Source organism: Crotalus tigris, unplaced genomic scaffold (assembly GCF_016545835.1).
Source record: "Crotalus tigris isolate CLP2741 ecotype Arizona unplaced genomic scaffold, ASM1654583v1 scf7180000018790.500841, whole genome shotgun sequence".
Classification (NCBI taxonomy): domain Eukaryota; kingdom Metazoa; phylum Chordata; class Lepidosauria; order Squamata; family Viperidae; genus Crotalus; species Crotalus tigris.
In genome coordinates this window covers 312209-334242 of record NW_024097202.1, presented here as the reverse complement: position 1 = coordinate 334242, position 22034 = coordinate 312209, and the positions used below count along the sequence as shown (strand labels likewise).

The 22034-nt window shown below is 38.3% G+C and overlaps 1 protein-coding gene across 4 annotated transcripts in view; it reads right to left on the bottom strand.

The window, feature by feature from the left end:
- The window catches only part of LOC120313830 (ephrin type-B receptor 5), a 190606-nt gene that overhangs the window by 32143 nt on the left and 136429 nt on the right, over positions 1-22034 (bottom strand). For all 4 annotated transcript variants that reach the window (XM_039356177.1, XM_039356174.1, XM_039356175.1 and 1 more), the window contains exons 5-6: positions 19627-19782; positions 17950-18288 (exon numbers count right to left, since the gene is read on the bottom strand). In XM_039356177.1, coding sequence (XP_039212111.1) covers positions 17950-18288; positions 19627-19782 — 495 coding nt within the window. The remainder of the gene's footprint in view (positions 1-17949; positions 18289-19626; positions 19783-22034) is intronic.

Sequence of the window (22034 nt, the reverse complement as noted above, 5' to 3'; positions counted from 1 at the left end):
TACAATTCAGTCTACATGATTAAGCAATATATCATGTGTCTGATTCCTTCCCTCGCATCTGTATATCCCAGCCAGCCATATGATCAGATGTAGCCCCTCTGTAGCCCCAGCAGCAGTAAAACCCTGTGCTGCTCTCTCTGTGTAAGAGAATAGAGTTTTCATTTATTTTAAGCCTGGGAACAACTGGCATGTAAAGAGATAGCAATCACTGGGAATATGTATGTATATATATATATGTATGTATGCATGCATGCATGCATGCATGTATAGATTGTGTGCCATCAAGTAATTTTCAACTCACACTGACCATGAGGGCATATCAATCAATTTTTATTACGGTCACAGACCAGCAAATAAAAGCATTAAAAACAAATGACATTAGTAGAAAATAGAAATAAAAGACAGGCAGAATAATATATTGCGATTGGTGATGAATTAACAGTGGGGAGTTAAAATTTGCCTAATTTTACATAAAGCATAGCAGAATTTGGTGAGGTAGTGTTATAAGTTGAATCCGTGAGTCCTGATAGAATATGCAGTATAGCAAGACGTGAGCTATAGTTTTAATGGCCCTTGCCCACAGGGGCACAATCTCAGCTCATAAGCTTTTTTTTTTTTTTATTGGCCCGCCAAAACTGTTGTGGGAAGTGTGTTCCAGCATGCTAAGGTTAATGCTCTTTGGATTTTTAGGATGGTTATTTCATATAAATATCTCACTGCTTTAAAAGGGGGAGCTTGGCTGCTCAGATACACATTCTTGGGAAGAGCAGCCCAATCTTGTTGGATTTCCAGATCTTTTAATACATTGTTTAAGTGCATTAAGTATATATTCATTCATTGGAAGCAATTCACTAGTCCATGAGGGCATATGTATGCAAGTCTTAAAATATAATTGTTAAATAATTACATATGCAGAGAACAATATTGTGTGTGTATGTGCATGTGTGCATGATCCTTCAACTTCGTATTGAGTCCTGGCAACCGCTTGGATAAGTCCCTACAGTTTTCTTGGCAAGAGTTTTGGAAATGGCTTGCCATTGTCTGCTTCCTAGGGCTGAGAGAAAGAAACTGACCCAAGGACTCCCAGAGGACTTCATGCCGATGGCAAGACTAAAACTCAGTTTCTAGCATGGTGCCATAATCATTAAATCAAACTGATCTCGTAGAGAACAATATTAGCTTTAATTTAATTTCCATTCCTCTGTCTGTTTTTAATGTGACCTTTTTAATGTGACCCTGGTTTCTTTCTCATGCTGTTCCATGTGTAGTCCCACTAGTAGCTTTACATCTGACTGTGTCAATAAACAGATTATAAATGTAGACATTGATATACATGAGGTAAATATAATACACTGTATACAGTGGGGGGGGGAATTAGTATTTGATCCCCTATCAATCAGCAGGTTTTCTGGCTCCCAGGTGTCTTTTATACAGGTACCGAGCTAAGATTAGGAATACTCTCTTAAAGGGAGTGCTCCTAATCACAGCTTGTTACCTGTATAAAAGACACCTGTCCACAGAAGCAATCAATCAATCAGATTCCAAACTCTCCACCATGGCCAAGACAAAAGAGCAGTCCAAGGATGGCAAGGACAAGATTGTAGACCTACACAGGCTGGAATGAGCTACAAGACTATTGCCAAGTAGCTTGGTGAGACGGTGATTATTTGCAAATGGAAGAAACACAAAATAACTGTCAATCTCCCTCGGTCCCTAGGGCTCCATGCAAGATCTCACCTTGTGGAGTTTCAGTGATCATGAGAACAGTGAGGAATCAGCCCAGAACTACATCGGAGGATCTTGTCAACAATCTCAAGGCAGCTGGGACCATAGTCACCAAGAAAACAATTGGTAACACACTATGCCGTGAAGGCCTGAAATCCTGCAGTGCCTGCAAGGTCCCGCTGCTCAAGAAAGCACATGTACAGGCCTGTCTGAAGTTTGCCAATGAACATCTGAATTATTCAGAGGAGAACTGGGTGAAAGTGTTGTGGTCAGATGAGACCAAAATCGAGCTCTTTGGCATCAATGCAACTCGCCATATTTGGAGGAGGAGGAATGATACCTATTATCCCAAGAACACCATCCCCACCATCAAACATGGAGGTGGAAACATTATACTTTGGGGGTGTTTTTCTGGTAAGGGGACAGGACAACTTCATTGCATCAAAGGGATGATGGACGGGGCCATGTATCATTAAATCTTGGGTGAGAACCTCTTTCCCTCAGCCAGGGCACTGAAAATGGGTCGTGGATGGATATTCCAGCATGGCAATGATCCAAAACACACAGTCAAGGCAACAAAGGAGTGGCTCAAGAAGAAGCACATTAAGGTCCTGGAGTGGTCTAGCCAGTCTCCAGACTTTAATCCCATAGAAAATCTGTGGAGGGAACTGAAGATCCAAACTGTCAAACGTCAGCCTCGAAACCTTAATGACTTGGAGAGGATCTGCAAAGAGGAGTGGGACAAAATCCCTCCTGAAATGTGTGTAAATCTGGTGACCAACTACAGGAAACATCTGACCTCTGTGATTGTTTTGCCACCAAATACTAAGTCATGTTTTGCAAAGGGGTCAAATACTTATTTCACTCATTAAAATGCAAATCAATTTATAACTCTTTTGAAATGTGTTTTTCTGGATTTTTTTTTTTTTTTAGTTGTTATTCTGTCTCTGACTGTTAAAATAAACCTACCATTAAAATTATAGACCAGGGGTGTCAAACTGCCGGCCCGCGCGGCCAGTTTCATCATACTGGAGCCGCGCCCACCCCATTGCCGGCAACGGCGAAAAAGCTCCGATACGTTGCGCAACGTCACATGACGTCACGAGTTTGACATGTCTGTTATAGACTGATCATTTCTTTGTCAGTTGGCAAACATACAAAATCAGCAGGGGATCAAATAACTTTCCCCCCCACTGCATGTCTTATCCTGTATATCTGCCTGAGACAGTAGAGGGCAGTGGGGGAAGCATTTATCATATGGAGACTGTTTGTGGCTTAGCAATCAGAAATTGTTCGTGTCTGCTTTACTGGTTACATATTAATGAGTTTGTCTATGCATTAACTGATGAAAACCTTTCCCTAGCACATTCTTGCCTGCTTTTTCTGTATTTCCTAGAGCAAGAGAAATATCCTAGCTCTGTTTTCACCCAGGCTCATGATTATTCCCAAAGATTTCTTACTGGTTATTTTCTCAGCCTGGCTTGCTTTAAGCACCAATGCCTGTGAATCTGAACTTGTCATCCCAGATTGGCAGTTCTTCTAGCTAGTTCTCCAAGTCCCACAGCCCTGACTCAAATGTGTATAAAGGACTCTTGGCAGGCATAAAGCAGGCTCCTGTGTCTGCAGAGAGCTGTGGCAGCTATCTCTCATTTGAAAGGCTTCATTGGTTTTGCAAATATTTCTGCATTTTCTAGCAACCATATCTGATGGACTTAGTACATCGCTCTGGGGTTCAAACTGAAGTAAGCATTAAGAGAACATTCATGTACTAGCTTGTATCTTGCACATGGGGCCATTTCACACACTGCCTAACAAGGTAGGGAAAAGTCATGTGCACCATGGCTTTTGGAATTCTTTCCAACGTACAATAACACTTCTGTTCCAGGTCATGTGATTAGGAAGGAAGAAGGGCATAGAAAAATTGAAAACAATCCAAGCTGTTGTCTTTCTTTTGTCAGCTTCTTCCTCCATACCACCTTTGGCTTTGTATTATTCTTTTTTCAGAGAGTTATCCTTATGACAGATAAATGTGACCTGATGACCACTTTATGTAAGTTCTTCCCAACATTCAGTTGAATAGGAAAACAAATAAGCACACAAATAAGCATATTTAGCAGACTTCCAGTATGATGTCATTTCACACATGCATCCATAGTGATCATGTGGACACAGATGCATATTGACATTTTGAACCTCACCCCACAGAAATGGCAGTACTTGATATGTGAAATACACAATACATTAAGACACATCAGTTTTAAGTGCATGTGCTAAGTGAAATTCTGTCATTAATAATATCCGACGTTGACGAATATAAATACCAGGACCTGACAGATTACATTTCAGAGTTCTGAAGGAACTGGCAGATGTTATCTCAGAACCATTGCACCATATCTTTCAAAAATCCTGGAGCACTGGGGAAATACCTGAGGATTGGAAAAGGGCTGATGTGGTTCCCATCTTCAAGAAAGGGGGGAAAAAAAACAGACCCAGGAAACCAAAGACCAATCAGTTTAACATCAATACCTGGGAAGATCCTAGAAAAGATAATCAAAAAACAGATCTGCGAACAACTAGAAGCAAACAAAGTTATAACTAGTAGCCAGCACGGGTTTGTTAAAAACAGATCATGCCAAACCAATCTTATCTCATTCTTCAATAAAGTGACTAAACTAGTAGACCAGCGAAATGCTGTGAATGTAATATACTTAGACTTTAGTAAGGCATTTGCTAAAGTAGACCACAATCTACTCCTTGGTAAGCTAGAAAAAGGTGGAATAGACAACATCACCATCAGATGGATCTGTAGCTTGCTGGCAAACTGTACTCAACGAGTAGTTCTCAACGGAAAGAAGTAAGCAGTGGGGTACCACAAGGTTCTGTCTTAGGCCTAGTACTCTTCAATATCTTCATAAATGACTTAGATGAGGGAATTGAAAGGGAACTCATCAAATTTGCAGATGACACTAAACTGGCAGGAGTATCCAACACTCCAGAAGACAAACTCACGGTCCAAAAAGATCTTGACAAACTTGAACAATGGGCTCTATCCAACAAAAGGAGCTTCAGTGTGGAGAAAAGCACACAGGTTTTTATAACCTGGTGTTTTCTTCAGGCATTGTGGCCATAATTCAGTCCAGTATATGTGCTGCAAGGCAGTTTCATGAGTAGCCTGTTATTTTTAACCATGAGTAGCTCGTGGCATTTATACTGTGTTATTTTATGTACGTTTTGTTAACCACCCAGATTTATTTGGTTAAGATGAGCGGCCATAGACATTATTTGAATAAAATTAAATAAATAAAAGATTACACATTCAATGAACTTCATGGCAAACAGGTGGTTCCAACAATGGCTTAAAAGGTGCCATTTCTTCTGATTCCCTGTCTAAAGCAAACAGTAAGTTAGAGACAGAGAGAGAGACCCAGAGAGAGAGAGAGAGACCCAGCAATGCCACATGTTTTAATGGAATTATTTATGCAGCTTGTGATTTCTTTTTGGGGGGAGGAGAAGTCAATATACACAGGGTTGCCACACACAAAAAAACCTCACCTTCTTTAAACAGGTAAAAAAAAAATTCCTTTGGAAATCTCTGGAAACAAACTGTGAGATTTGCCCAAAAGTACTGTGTTGTGACCGGAACTGCTGCATTTTCAGGGGGCTACCATCTTGCCTTTGTTTTCCAATTAAAAAATACATAAAAAACCCCCAAATGTCTAAGATGTGCTTGGAAAATAACATCTACCCACCCAAAAAAACTTAAGAGTACGAAAATGTTTCATTAACAAACAAGAACAACTTCAAAGATTTTGGGGTAGGGTGAGGGACTTTGGGGGAAATTTCCTTTAACAGCTACTGTACATACCGTGAAAAAGCTGCGAACAACAGCTAAACACCACTTAAAATATATATTAAAAATATATTTCAAGTTATTACACAACCCCTACAGATTGTCTGCCTTTGTTTTGTTCTACCTCAAAACTGTCTTGTTCACTCTAAGCTCTTGAGATGTCTAGGTTATGTATTTTATTTTCTGTTATTTTCTATATCTATATCATCTATTGCTAACTATCTTCGAGGAAGCAATAAAAAAAAACCTAACTCTATGCTGTTAATAAAGTGTAGGACATACATTTCAATGTCCTGAGGAGAGAAGAAATTAAAACCATGGTTTTGTTGGTTAGATGACAAGGGTGAGAACATCCTGTAATATCTATTTCCACCTTGACAGGCAAAAAGAAAAAAAAGGAAAAAAAATTACTGCAGTATTAGTCATGTGAGTGATAAAACCCTGGGTGAAAATGGATTCTTTTCTATCCTGGCTAGTTAAGATCCCTAACTATTGCTGAATGGACTGAAATAATTAAGAAAAAAGTAAAGACTCCATGTGTTCCTAGCAACAGTACAGAAAAGCTAGACTTTGTCTTTTTCCAGAATTTTGTGGTTTATTTTGTTTGGATATTCCAGAGTTGTTTAGCTCTGAGAATTTCCTTCTGGTCTCCCATTAAAGTCTTAATAAACTCTAAACCACCTTCTTGGGAGTTATCACATGATATCCTTCCAGAAGAGGCACTGTATGACAATCAAGATTACTTGAAACATAACATGGACTGGTTGCTAGTACCTTCTTCCACCTAGGAACCTCATTTTATCCTCTGCTGAACAGACCCAGCCTTTGTTATGCTGAGCTACGCTGCATTAATTTCTGGGACTGACTACTTCAATATATTCTGCATGGGCTGCCCTTGAAGAAAGCACACAGGTTTAAAACATCTGCTTCCTAACTGAGATAGTAAATCTGTTCTGGTTACCACTCCAATTCTTAAACCAACTAAAAGAAGCTGGATTTAGTTTTAACGTCTTACATACAAGAATTAAACAGAAAGCAAAACACTTTTAAGCTTTCGCAGCCAAGAAGAAGAAAAGGCAATCTTTAATAGTAAAAAGTATTTTACTGCTATGTTAGCAGTAGATTATAACTTGAATCAAAGATTCCAAATATGATTCAAAAACACATCTACAATGAGTGCTCAGAACAGTTATAAAATCACCTTCTTTTATGAAGTCTTTGGCTGAACAATTTTATCCTTCTTGCATTCCAATTGCTGTCTAACTCATAATTTTTCTACTGGCTGACTTAGGGTTTTTTTTTTGGTTAGAATTTGTTTCAATGCCATTTTATTGTTGTAAATATGCTTAGTTGTCAAGGAACTGATATAATTATGTTAAATAAATGGATGAATACTATGCTTGAGGCATATTAAACACACACGTCACCTGCCTATTCATAGACACAGTGGAAAATAAAGTGTAAATAAAAGAACAATAAAAATAGGATTTGTAAATTTAAGCATTGTAAATATAAGGTTTCTTTAAATGATCATTAAATTAATAGTAAATTATTTGCCAGTAAATCTAATACCTTATCTCTTTAATGTCTGTTGAGTTCAACAAGTCACTTCTGTATCAAGGCAGAATCTATCTGATTATATTTTTAATATAAAATCAGTCTACCAATGCAGAAAATAAAAAGCATGGAAATAAAAGCAAAATTTCCTTTGAGTAAGTCTTAACTTGATCTGATTTCATTTTACCTACACAAAGGTTTTGAGAGAACTGTATGGAAGTGTTTTGTCATTGTCTTTTTTATAAAATGAGAATTATCTCTTGTGTTATTATTATTATTTCATTTGTACACCTTTTTTTAAGAAAAGGTAGGAATCCTGTCATCCTCATGGATATTTTAATTACATTTGGTACTTTGTATTGTATGGGTGGGACACAGACAAAAAGACTATATATTTTGTGTGCATACATGGATATGTGTTCTTTTTATGTGGGTTTATGTGTGTACATATACATGATTACAGCCTCAATATCATAAATATTCATGCATGTTGACTGTATATATATTGGCATATTTAGGAAGGAAAGCAGGACTGTTATGACCACTCATGCCTTCAACTCCAATATCATTAGATTTAAAGGATATTATAAAAGGAACCCCCAACAACGAAGAAATTAGATCAGGCTATTTAAACAAAAAATATTGTGGTAATTTTCCTTTAGAAGTGAACCTGAGAGAGTTAGCAGAACAGAGATTTCTACAACTATGCATGATACATAGACAGGAGAAAAAGCAGGGATGGTTTCCTCTTAGATTTGAACCAATGTGGCTACATACTAGCTAAAGATGGACACACAAAGAAGTTTTTCACATTACAAATTATGGAATTCACAACCACAACAGCATGATGAACACAGATAGCTTTAAGTCTAGATAAATGTTTAGGCAGGGGTGTCAAACTGCCGGCCCATGGGCTGGATGCGTCATGGCGAAACCACGCCCACCTCATTGCTGGTAATGGAAAAAAAGTTGCGATATGTTGCGACATGTCACGTGACGTTGCGAGTTTGACAATCATTGACAATTGATTATGATTCAGCAGCTACCAAGTCTGGGCAATCCAAACCCAGATGATAACAAATGGCAGTGAGGAACTACAGTGTCTATCTAGATGTTGACAACCTAGCCCAGGGGTGTCAAACTGGCGGCCCTTGGGCCGGATGTGTCATGTGTAGGCCACGCCCACCCCGGCTCCCAAAGGCAAAAAAAGTCACGATATGTCACATGATGTGATTGAGCTTGACAATTGTGACCTAACCCCATTTATAATAACTTGATTAAACTTTCCCTTTGAGGGACTTGTTTGCTTGCTTGCTTATTTATTTATCTTATTTCTATAAGCCACCCATCTCACCTTGTGACTCTGGATGGTGTATATAATAAAACAAAATAAATAAAAAGCCAAAATAAAAGCATTTAAATTAAATATGAAAATAAAGTAAAAACAAAAACAAAATGGTGGCCAAGATGCAGATAATGATCATATAACCTTCCAACAGATTCCACTCTATTGTGGGATCCCCAAACTTGTTGGCACAACCTTGTTTTGAGGGACTTTCTGAAGGCCAGCAGGATAGGGGCCAGCCTTATGACTCTAAATGCCAGATCCTGGGAACAAACAAGAGAAAGATTGTTCCTTCCTGTCTTGCCTACAAGCTTTCCAGAAATATCTGGCCAGCTATTGCAATCACTCTACAGCTGATACAGCCCCTTATTCAGAAGGCCTTTTCTTTCTCTCTCTCTTCCTAGATCTCTTGCCCTCTCCCCCTGCCTTTCTCCAAACCCAAGCAAATCTTCCCAAATGTATGTGTAATTGAGGGAATAAAGCTAACTAAAATGAAAAGCTGCCAAAGGGGACAAATAAATGGAGGTAGGGTTGAGGCAGGACTATGTGAGGTTGGAAGAGAGGCCTTGTTAGCATGAGCTGTCAATATAAATCAAGGGCAGCTCGTGTCACCCTCACTCCTAATGATCCCGGAGAAGTGAATAGGGGAGGGGGGGAGAAGACAGCACACAAAGGAGAACCTGATCAGAATAACCATCCAGTGGGACTGCTGCTCTAGAGGGGAGACTTTCCTGAGTCTCCTTTGGGGGATGAAGGAGCCCCAGGAAGATCCTTGAAGGATTCGAACTATTCCCCACATTTAAAAACAGACACAAGACGTTCTGCTGGCTGCACACAAGATTAGTTTGCTCCTTTTCTCCTGAATTATGGGCGCTAACCCTAACCCATGTGTCTCTGTGTGTGTGTCTCTGTGTGCTCTCTCTCTCTCTCTCTCTCTCTCTCTGTGTGTGTGTGTGTGTGTGTGTGTATGTGTGTGTGTGTGTGTGTGTGTGTGTGTGTAGAAAGGATCTAAGACACACTGTGCAAGCGGGGAGAAATACAAATGGAAGACTGTAATGCCTGGACTGCTTTGTAAAACTCCATGAATGTTATGTTTATTGCAGAAAGAAAGCCTAATTTGGAAGCACCACAAAGAAAACAGAAATGAGAACAAACTACCATATGCATTGTGCATGTCCAGGAACAAAGGGCTTGAACAAGGAACATCCTAGGAACAGGAACACTTTAGAGCAAATGGAGCAACAACTGTCGTTCCCTAATTTGATCATTTTAGTAATATTGCTATGCAACTATTGATACTGTACTTTTAAATATAAAAACAATAAATACTCCTGAAACATATTTTCCATAATATTTTGGATTATAATACTTCAAGGCATGGAGCAAATATGCCTATTTAGAGTGTATGTCACATTTACATAATTTTTGCTTATAATCCTAGGACATTTCTGCAATTCCTTGCCATAATGCATACTTGAATATGTATCTTTTCTCTCATATTAAGCATTAAAGGGCCAAAGTTTATATTTTTAAACTGTCAAAATATATTACAATACAGTTCAAAATTGGTCAGCATGGTACAGATCAAATAAATTAAAATTAGTACTGTAAAATGTGGATCCTATAAGTATATGACACTAAAAAGTATTTAAAAACATTTCAAATACTTACTGGATTTTAATTATTACAGTGACTTAAGAAGAGAAAAGGAATATTTAAGTTAACCTCCCTATAAATTTTTTCACCCAAACTAACCCTACAACCCATTTATTTTCTTTGTTTTTTACATTGATAGTTTCTGAAATGTAATTCTGATCTCTTTTAACCTTAAAGAAGGCAGAAGTTTTCTACATCTCAATGTTGGATTGGCCATCTCTAGAGACAGAACTGCAGAAATTCAGGAAGACCAGCAATTCATATCATTTTATCTTCTCTCTATCTATCACTTGCCTTCCCTTTCAAGACAGACAGGTAGGTACATTATTGTAACATTCCTTATTAAATGCTGTGAAATGCAGGTTGCCAGGATCAGAAATTGATGGGAACTGAAAAGATGCAAGTATCAGAAGAGACATGACAAAATGCAGCTGGAAGAAAAGGGGAAAGAATGTGTCATGAAAAGGTTAAAAAAAAAATAGCTAACTACTGTAGGAACAGGAACTGACAGATGGCAGACAATCAAATGTAATCACAGTGATGGAAAGCACTGTGAAAAAACTTTATATTATATTCTTTCTTCTGCTGGAGATGGACAAAAGCTGCCTTGTCTTTTCACCAACATTTATATATTCCTGCATGCAAATGTAGCATACTATGCAGCACAATTATTCTCCCCACACTCAGGAGATGGAGTTCTTATATTTTTTTTCCCATGTGGGTTATTCATTACTGGATGGAAAACCAATGTGGCAGAAATCAAAAATCTGCAGATCATTCTCTTGCAACTTCACTCCCCTTCTTCCATGTCTCCAAAAATAATGTTTTGGAAAATTGTTTGAACCTCTGGACCAGATTTTGAAGTGGCTGTACATGGAACCAGAATTGATTTCCTCCTAGTTCACTGATGAAGGTGTTTCAGTGAAAGAGGCACATGAAATTCCACCCATTCTGAAGTGCTTGCATAACAGCATTTGACATAGCTTAATTGAATGCTGCAATTGTCATTCAAAAGGGCAGACAGAATTACAATGCCAATTACAATGCTGCAGTGTTGCTTCACATTTTACTGACTGCTGTGGCAGGAAAACAGCATACTTTTAAGATAATTTGCTGTCATTTCTTGTGTTTACATAGCAACTGCAAGAGTGTTATTAGCTCCACCCAGAAACAATTACTTCTGGAAGGAGGATTTGTTATCAATGTGCCTTTGTCTGAATGAGAGAAGTTACTCCAGGTGCTTAGGGTGATGGGTGTGAATGACTGTGGGTTGAATAGGACAATAGAAATCTGCAAGATGATAGCTAGTCATTCTATTTGGACAGGGTTCCTGTTTGCTACTACACCCACGTCAATTAACATTATATCCAGGTTGATCTGTTCTTTCAGGACCTCCAAGAGTCACTTTGGTAGTGAGATGGATGGCGTATCAATTTAATTAATTAATTAAATGTGACTCATTGCCATTGCAATTAAGTCCATCCATTTTCTGCTGGGGGTTCTCTTTATTTTCTTTCTACCTTTCCCCAATTTTATGGATTTTTGAAAGGAACTGGGTGAATCTTCCCATAATGTGATAATTTGAGTTTGGTCATTTTGCCTCCAATAAAAACTCAGGATTGATTTGTTCTAGAATCCATTTGTTCTCTTTTTCAGAAACCTTAAAACACAATCTCAGTAGCTAGATTGTCTTAGCCCCCATTATTCACCTGCATCATGATCTCCCTAAAAATCTCAAAGGAATGGAACAACCATATTACAATGCCAATATATTGAAAAGCTGGAAAAAAACAACTTAACTATCTATAAGGATTGGTGCCTATAGAAGGGGAGGTTGTGTGAGGGAGAGTGTGAAACAGAGGGAACCCAGCCTGAAGCTGGATAGGAGACAGAGGAAGAGAATTAGGATAGCCACTCCCTAAAATTTCCCAAAGTATATTTGTTGGGGTGAGAGTAAAGATTTAGTCTGGCAGGATTCTGTCTGTGGGTTGTAAGCAAATAAAGGACTAAATTTTGCCTAGATTTTTCTATGTCGTTCTTAGGATGGGTCTGACATTATTATCCAATCAGACTATTACAAATAATTAGTAAATTACATATTACATATCTTTACTATAATCTTGCTGAGTGGATGGTTCAAGAAAGAATTCTAGCAGTGGAAGAAGCTGGTTTCAGATCAGGTTTTTCATTGCTGACTAATCTAGCACCACATCTCTGCAAAGTACACTAACCCTCCTGGAGAGGCTCTTTATGCAGCTTTTATGGATCTGAAAGTGGCATTTGACTCAATCCCTTGTGAGAGGCTGTGACAAACTGGCAGCTTCCTTTATTGATTGCCAATGCCTGCAATTAATTATGAAAGTTCTATATCAAACGCCAAGGTACAACAATGCAGCTGCAATGTAGCTGCAATGTTCAAATAATGGAGACTTGACCGAACCTATTCCAACTTTTAAGGCAGTCAAACAGAAATATATTCTTTCCTTCCATTTAATTTTTATATCAATTATATATTTTTGATATGGTCAAATGACTAAATCAATAAAGATTTCTATCCCATCCCATCCCAGCCCAGCCCATCCCATCCCATCCCATCCCATTCCATTCATTAAAACTGAGTTCCACCCTGCTTCCTGGCCATTTTACATACACTCACAGTGTTGTAATCTTGTCTGTATCCCAAATCAAATTGTGATGTAGTTTTCACATGTTAACTTCCTACAGCCATCTTGAAATGCTAGAATTAATCATGTGAAAACCAGGGCAATTGCATTCATCAAGAGACATGTTAATCACTCCCACATTACTACATTAACTGGTTTAATAAAAACTATACTGAGCAGGTGAAGGCTTTTCAATAATTATATACAGATCATCTTCTTCCTGGAAATTTTCATTCTACAAGCCTTTCCTAGTGTGTCTAAACAGTCTCCAATGAAGTAATTAGCTATTCAACTGTATGGACAATAATTATGCTCCCAGAGTAATTAAATTAAACTTAATGAAATTTTTAAAGCTAAACTGCTAAGGCTCCTGCTATCTGGTGCACAGTGTTCAGTCTAAATTCTTGAGATCTCTACTTTGAGTTCTCCACTGTAACTAATGCATATCTCTAACCTGAGCTTGGTGCAAAAAATAGTGTCCTCTTTGTTAGTTAACCGGAATTACAACAGCACCTGTATTCTTTGTCTACAGATTTCCAGGTGCAATTCAAGGTGACAATTTAATCCTATAAAGCAAGGGTATCAAACTGCCAGCCCGCAGACCGGATGCATCATAGCAAATGATGCATCTTCCACCTCCCAGGAAGAACCTATTCCTCAGTGATTAGATTCTTTTTATGTTGGATGTATCTTCAAAATACATGTATATTTGTATACATGCATATATATATATATATCAGTCTTTTACTGATATATATATATATGCATGTATACAAATACATTCCCAGCAATGGCAAAAAAGTCGTGATACGTCACGACACATCACGTGATGTTGCGAGTTTTACACCCCTGCAATAAAGTCTTATATAGTCAGTCTCCTAGACTTCTTCAGCATTGTTTCCTTCAAGAATCATAGAATTTGCTTGCGTGCACCCCAACAAAATCCCTTAACATTATTGGGAGGTTAAGGGGGCAGGGATTTGCAGACACTGTGGCAAAATAAGCTCCATCTTGAGGCGAAGTTAGCACATGCACGGAGCTTTTCCAGAGAGCATTTGGGCCATGATGAGTTGGAAGCCACTGTCTGATTATAATGTATTATTATTGTATTGTGGTCTCGGCTTTAGCATTGTTTTATTGTTGTAAGTTCATACAGATTTCAGCAGTCAGTAAAAGACTGATATATATATATATATGCATGTATACAAATATACATGTATTTTGAAGATACATCCAACATAAAAAGAATCTAATCACTGAGGAATAGGTTCTTCCTGGGAGGTGGAACTTACCACAAAAGTTGTCACTGGTGTTTGACCATCACTAGGGAAGCACACCAGGAGATTTCTATTTTGTGCCCTGTCTTTGGGGGCAATAAGAACAAACACTGAACTATTGTAGTGAGAGTTTTATCTCCGTTCCAGGTCACTTTATAGCCTCAGTAAAATGAGCGGCTGGCCTATAAGTGTTGTTGATCCATGCCAGCTCAACTAATAGGAAATAAATTAGGAGTCTTGGTCAATCTCTTGGCTCAACTTTCAACTAGATTTCCAAGTCATCAAATGGGGACGGGGACTCCAGAACAGATTGAGATTCTCTTACTTTCCATCCCGCTAGTAACAGTGAGGAAGTGATATAGATGACTTTGAGTAAATGTACGGGATCCTAAGACAGATATTTCAGGAATTGCTGGGGCTACTTTGACCAAAGCAGCTCAGTGTCAAGGTGGCCATATCTTCTGGCCTCAGATATCACTTCATCCAACAGATGTGGCAGCACACATTTTGACCTTGCCTTTCTCTCCTGAATTGAAGGAAAAGATGGGGAAGGGATTTGTGCTTTTGATACATAGAACTGGAAGCTGGGAGTAATTTACAGCAATGTTCAGCCTGGAAATCTGTTGGAGATATAGGTGCTTGTTATTTGATTGTTCGTATTGCTTATATTCCCCTTTTCTGCCAATTCTGCCCAGTCTTGAGAGCTCCTAAGGCTGCACATGTAACCCCCTTACTGCGCAAGCTACATTGGTTACTGGTTTGCCTCCAGATCCAATTCAAGGTGTTCGTTGTTACCTTTAAAGCCCCTAATTGCATAGATCCAGGTTGTCTGAGGAGCTGTCTCTCTCTGATGGGACAAGGCTGCGCCACCCACACCAGTGGAAGAGACCTGCTACAGATCCTGTCTGCTAAGGAACTGGAGCAGGCATGATCAAAGAGAAGAGCCTTTTCTCTTGTGGCCCCCATCCCTGTGGAATATTCCACCACTGATGGTGAGAACTGCCCCTTCCCTTTTGGCCTTCTGGAAGGGTATTAAAACCTGGCTTTGCTGGCTGGCCTGAGGCTCCGAGGGGGGCACTCACCATGGAGGCAGCTGGCAGGGTAAGAAGACTTCATCCTTGTCCTATCAGGTTCTTAGCTTTCTTAGTTCGATTTTAATATAGTTTTTAATAATACTTTAACTTTGTGTTGTTTCAATTTTTTAATCTTCTATTTTTTATTTGTTTTATAACCTATAAGCCACCCAGAGTCACCTTGTAGGAGAGATAGAGAAAATAAAAAAAAACAATAATAAATAAATAAAAATTAAAAAAAATAAATTTGCTATTATTCCCTAAACTTCTATTCATCTTCATGGATATCATGTGGTTCATGGGTTAAAGCTATAAATGACCAGCAGTTCAAAGTATAATTGTGTATCTTCTTCCTTCTTCAAAACAGAAAACAATAAAAGATGGACTAGAATAATTTCTGATTAATGAGAAGAGAACTTTCTTTTTAGGAAGGCAGTGAAACTTCTCACAATGTATATTTTACTTGAGTTTTCTTTTTCTCAAACTTGCTTATTATTTTATTATTTGTTATTCTGCTTTTATTATTTTCATAAATAACTTAAGGTGGAAAACATACCTAATATTTCTTCCTCCTCCTAATTTCTCCACAAGAACCTCACCTGTGGGGTGAGTTGGGCTGAGAGAGAGTGACTGGCCCAAAGTCAACTAGCAGCATTTCATACCTCAGATGGGACTAAACATATGTTAACCACTACACCACACTAATTTAATTTTGCTTTGGTGGTTTTGATTATTGCTACCTACTCTGAGTTACTTGTCCTTATTAGAAGAATGGAATATAAAGTTATAAACAAACAAATACAGATGTACATGATTCTAAATTTCACATGCTGTTTGTGTCATTTATCCATGAAATTAAGACGCAGACAAGAAGGCTCTCAGATACTTATGGTAATCGTAAACATGAGTCCCCAACCTCCCAATTAATTCTACTACCCCATTACATGAGTTGGGAGAAACCTACTGGCTAGAAATCAGTGTTTCTCAACCTTGACAATTTTAAGGCATGTGGACTTCAACTCCCAGAATTCCACAGCCAGCATTGCTGGCTGTGGAATTCTGGGAGTTGAAGTCCACATGCCTTAAAATTGTCAAGGTTGAGAAACACTGGGCTAGATAAAGCCAGAGAGCAAAATTGCTATTTATTCTTACATCAGACACTCTACCTCCCTGCCAAAATCTGATAAAAGGTTCCATTTCTCATAGCAACTGATCTCCTAACTGATATAGTTGGCTCCTCTGTCAAGCAAGTAAGGAAACAAACAGACTGTGCTAGAGTGGGAGGAAAGGGAGAAAGACAGCAGTGACTCTAATTTTCAACAGATTAAGCTATGAAACCAAATAATAATAATAAACTTTATTGTCATCGTATGTGTATACAGTATACCCATACAACGAAATTTACATGACACCCAAAGACCAGGTCCCACACACATAATCCCCAAACACAATCCAGTGGTTCCGATCTCACCTTAGCTATAAATTCAGTAAGTGGCCTTAGGCAATCTAATGTCCCAAACTCAATCTTCCCATCTATAATAGGGATCACTGAACAATTATATAAAGCATATTGAGCATGTGAAAATGCTGTACAATTTCCAAGTAGCAACAGCAGTTATCATCTTAGGACCTTTAGTAATAAAAAGAGAAGGGATGTTAGGCTGAGAATCTAAAGGGATTGGCTGTCCCAAGGGACTAATGCTTGAGACAGTAAATCCAAAGAGCATGACTTTGATAACATCCGGTATTTATATAGATTTTAAAATGTTCAAAGTATTGTACTGAGCCAAAAAATTCACTTCAAAGATCTTTTTCTGAATTGCTAAGGCAAGCTCTTTCCCTTTTGCCAGGTTTTGGGGGAGTGGATTCAAGCAAAATAATTTTTTTTATCAAAGGCCATGGGAATATGTGCCAACACAGGATACCTTTATTTTGCAATGTTGCAACAAGTCCCATTAAAAGATGGTTAATAAAATATATTAATGAATTGCATTAAATAATTTGATGACATGACTTACCTATTCTGTGAAGTATTACAACCTGTGCATTGTATTACAACCTGAGCATGTTGTTGCAAACTATAAAAGGTGCTCAAATGTACTAGCAACAGGGGCTTGTAGACATCTCTGACAGTTCTAGATGGCCCTATGAAACCTAAAATGTAGGCTGCAATCTTATAGGATTTCAAAACTTTGCAAGATTTATTTTTCATATCCTTACAAAATCTTGCAAGGTAATAAATATCTGGAGCTCTTGCTGGACCAGTTAAAAAAGTATTTGAAGGTACAATGCTCCTTTTCCTCCAGTGTCAGATGACAAGAGTGTCCCAGCATTAGGCTCAACATCTCAAAAATACACCCTGAAATACATCTTTCACAACATAGTGGGCAAATAGTGTAGACTATATGGAAAATAAGAAAATGGACATTGCTTCTGCAGCTGGCCTCATCTGTGACTTCACACAGCCAAAAACCAAAGGGTAAGTTTTTAAAATTTTTAGGCGGAAAGAAATATGAGCATTTTCGATCCTCTGACCAATTTCACCCTTCCTTGTTTCACATAAATTGCCTTCACAGTCTTATCTAAAAGGTTGATATTTGGTCGTAAATGGTATGAGACCGAGATTCTACCTAAAGTTTGCCTCCTGCACTATTAGTGGAAAACCATTGTTCTCTTTGCTTTCATCTCATCAGCATCCATGTCTGTATGACAGCAAAAAAGAGAGACAAAGACTGACGAAGGAAAATAGCGGAACAAGAGGGGTTAAAATAAGCAATGATAGTCAACAAAAAAGGTGCCTCACCTGACTGGCTGGTGCTGACATTGATGGCAGCATAATGTGGAGAATCTGGACTCAGTTCAGTCACAAGGTTGACTGCTTGAATCTCAAAGGTATATTGAACACGAGCCAGGAGGTTGGACACTTGAACCCGGCTTTCGGTCAGCCCCACCTGCCGGGGTTCAAACTGAACACTGTCCCCACAACGGACACAAGGCCCTGGAGAGCCAGTCGGACACACTTTACAGATGACATTGAAGAAAACATCCTTTCGACCACCCAGATCCTTTGGGAGACGCCAGGTCAGAAGGACATTGGATCCAATAATTTCATAGCTGAGATCCCGAGGGGCCGATGGGATGCCTACAAAACAGTGGAAAATTAAATCCTGAAAAACTGAAATAGAAAAAGTCAAATATATAAGTGCAAAGGTAGGCAGTGACATTATTTCATTATCTTTGGAGTAAACTAAGTAAAACTCAACTAGAGAGAAATCTTTCCTAAGAAACAATTTTAATCCAAATTTCGAGGATGAAAACTACACAGTTTGGTACTCCAAAGCAGCCTACAGCCATGACAGATTATTTCCAGATTTCAAGAATTGATGCTGCTACCACCAATAGGGAACCCCATTTTCATTTCCCTCCCCACCTCTTAAAATCCCCACATTTTGTTAATGGAGTAATAAAAATGAGGAAGATTTCAGTTTAGACCAGCTGTCATTGCCTAACTTAGCCAGACAATTATTATTCATGAACATGAACTTAATTGCAACCTTAACTATGTTTCTGCTTCACTGTGCTTTTCAAGATTTTTTTAAGTACATCTTGAGTTTCAACAAAGAATCTTGATGCACCTTAAACACAAACAAATTTAATGTAAATATACCCAAAACAACAAATGTCAGTGAATCATGGCTGTTCGCAAAATGCTTGCCATTGGGATATACCTTCAAATTAATTGATTTCCAACTTATTTCTCTTAAACAAAATACAGACTATTCTCTGATTGATAGTCTACTTAACTTTAACAATTATATCCAGAAATCAAAAAGCATTGATGGTGAACACAGAATGGCTTGGCAGGTAACAAAGGAGGAAGCAGATATGATCAAAATCCCCAGAAGAGAAGAATCAAGATCGTGGCTACAACAGTTTTTGTGGCTACATCGATCCCTGTGAATGTTACCAATAGTAGGTCAAATTTAAAAAAAAAGATATGGTACATTAGTATTTAAGAAGCCACAAGATACTTTGCTGTTTTTCAAGTCACAGACTGATGTGGCTACACCAATGGAATCTGCAATACTATAAACCACTTTCCACCACTTTCTTCATTTTTACAAAGGTCTTGAGGTCATATTTGAACAGCCACTTTGTGAATGAGTAACTTCTCTTCCACCCCACCCAGCAATCACTTATTCCTCATAACTTTAAATGGGCAGATAGCCTAGAAAGACTGGAGAGCCAGTCTTTTGGACAGTTTTCGGAACATACTTCTCTAATGCATGAAATGTAACTGAAGTGGACCTCAGAAATGGAGAGACAACGGGCTTGAAGAAGAAATGAAAGCACAGGGAAAGAATCATGGAAGAAGCTGAAGGAAAAAGAGCAAACACAGACCAGGTCAGAAGAAGAATCCAAGATACAAAAGGAAACAGGGATCATACTAAGCCAATCCTCCTCATTCTCAGATACTTACTAGTACAGGGGGCATCTGAGACGTCTGAAGAAGCACGGTAATAATGAGCCTGGCAGCCACATTCCCGGGAACCCGGGATGGAAGCATAACTGTGGGTAGGGCAAGGACTGCAAGGGGCATCTCCCGCCGATGCTTTGAAGGTGCCTCTGGGACAAGCTAAAAATATAAAGGAGACAGAAACAGAGAACAATTGGTTTAATTTCAGCAGATCAGCAACTCTACTTTTTGTTGATTGATTCTATACCCAGCTGCAACAGATGACAAAACTGTAGATATTACTGAACACAGAAATATCAACAGACACTTTCTAATCCATCCTTTCCCAGCCTGGTACCTTATCTCCAAAATTCCTGATTGGCATGCTGGCTGGGAATTCTGAAAAACCCAGGGAAGCATCATCAGTCGTGGCTGTGACTAATGCTGGCCTGTGACTAATGTCCAGCCTATTTTCCTATCAGTTCTAATTCAGTGTGATGAAAAAAAAATAATTTATATATATATGAATTTCTTGTGTATGCTGACCAAATAATCAGGGCACTTGCAGAAATAGTTGCTAGTTTCAAATAAGGGAACATGATCAAGTGAACAAGACCCCACTCCTTTTAAACATGTGATGCATTCATTGCCTGCACATAAAAAAGATGGTAGGAGTTAAACATCCCATCACACTTTGGAGCTAGTGTTATTGCTGGGGACATGGTGAGAATAAAATAATAATGTCTTATACCTAAAAGCACAACTGTAGGCAAAATGCTGAACTCATAAACATGATACTATTTTATGTGCATGAATAAATATAAAAAGAAAACTTCAGTGTTTGATCTAATATTATTAATAATGCTTTTTGAGAAATAAAATCAACCCCTCCCCAAGAAATGTCAAAACTTCTCCAAGACCATAATTTACAACCACCACCACCCTTTATATATTTAATTGATTATTATGGTTCACCGCATAGTCAGCAAGTTGTTCAGGCAGGATTTGGCATTTTTGTTCACCTATCGAATCCTTCCCAAGGACCTGGGATAGGCGGATGTGAATGTTTGATGATGTTATAGATATTGTTGCAGGATGTAAGCTATTCCAAATAAAGCTGCCTTTTGCAACTGATTGATGATGAGTTTGTCATTAATATTATTAATATAAGGGGGACTGATGGCCCATCAGTTAAAGACTCTGAGCTTGTCAGCTGGAAAGCTAACAGCCCGGATTTGAGATGCAATTACTGCGCAACAGAATGAGTTTCGCTACTTGCCCCAGCTCCTGTCGACCTAGCAGTCCGAAAGCATGCAAATGTGAGTAGATAAATAGGTACCACTTCGGTGGGAAAATAACAGTATTCTGTGTGCTTTTGGCATATAGCCATGCTGGCCACACGACACAGAGGTGTCTTCGACAATGCTGGCTCCCTTGGCTAAGAAACAGAGATGAGCACTGGCCACTAGAGTCGGATACAACTGGATAGGGAAAACCTTTACCTTTATTATTAATATATTTTAATATATTGTTTATAATAATTTAGAATGATATTAATTGGTATTATTATCATTGCCTGCTTGGCCAGAAATTTATATTACATTGTAGATTATAATATATTTTATATTAATATATATGTGATTTAAGTCTGATTTGAAAGCAGATATTTCTTATTTTGCCTGTAGCAAAGGAATGTAGGATGCTGAACCAGAGTTTCTGTCAAGCACACAGGATCCTACTGACTTGTGGAGTAGACATTTATTTTAGTTGAGGATACTATTTCCTAGCAGTAGTCAATATTGATGTTCTTAAAAAAAAAGAGCAGCTGAGATTAAGAAATCAAAGCGTTTTCTTTCCTTTGGTTGTGTGTCTTGAGCAAATGCATATTTGGAGGCATTCTGAAAATAAACAATTCCACAAAAACTACAGTAGTCTCTACTAATTAGAAGGCAACTTCACTTAAACTTTTACAACCAGATCCTATAATAATCTAATCATAGTATCCCAAATGCATCTTGTTTATTTCCAGATCCAGACATTCTGGAAACAAACGCCGTGAAAGTTTTTATTTAAGTGTTTAGTATCTCCTTTAATTCAGTGCTCCAAAACGTTGGACAATCCAACTTTAGATCAGGGATTCTTCTTGGAAATCACTGATTTTTCTTCTTCTTATTATTATTATTAATTAGAATAATTTGAACTAAATTCAACATTATTGGATGAAAGAAGACAACCAAATGGTGTCTGAAAACTACAGACATTTTTTTTTAAAGTCAATAAGTTCATTGGTCACCTTAGAGATGTCCAGTAAGTGGGGGTAGGGGGGGGACCAATGAAGAAAACCGTATTACACGCACTTCCCAAAGGGGTGGAACTTATATTACAATAGAGCAGTAATGGAGATGTCTCTAAGTAAGCTATTCAGATTATAT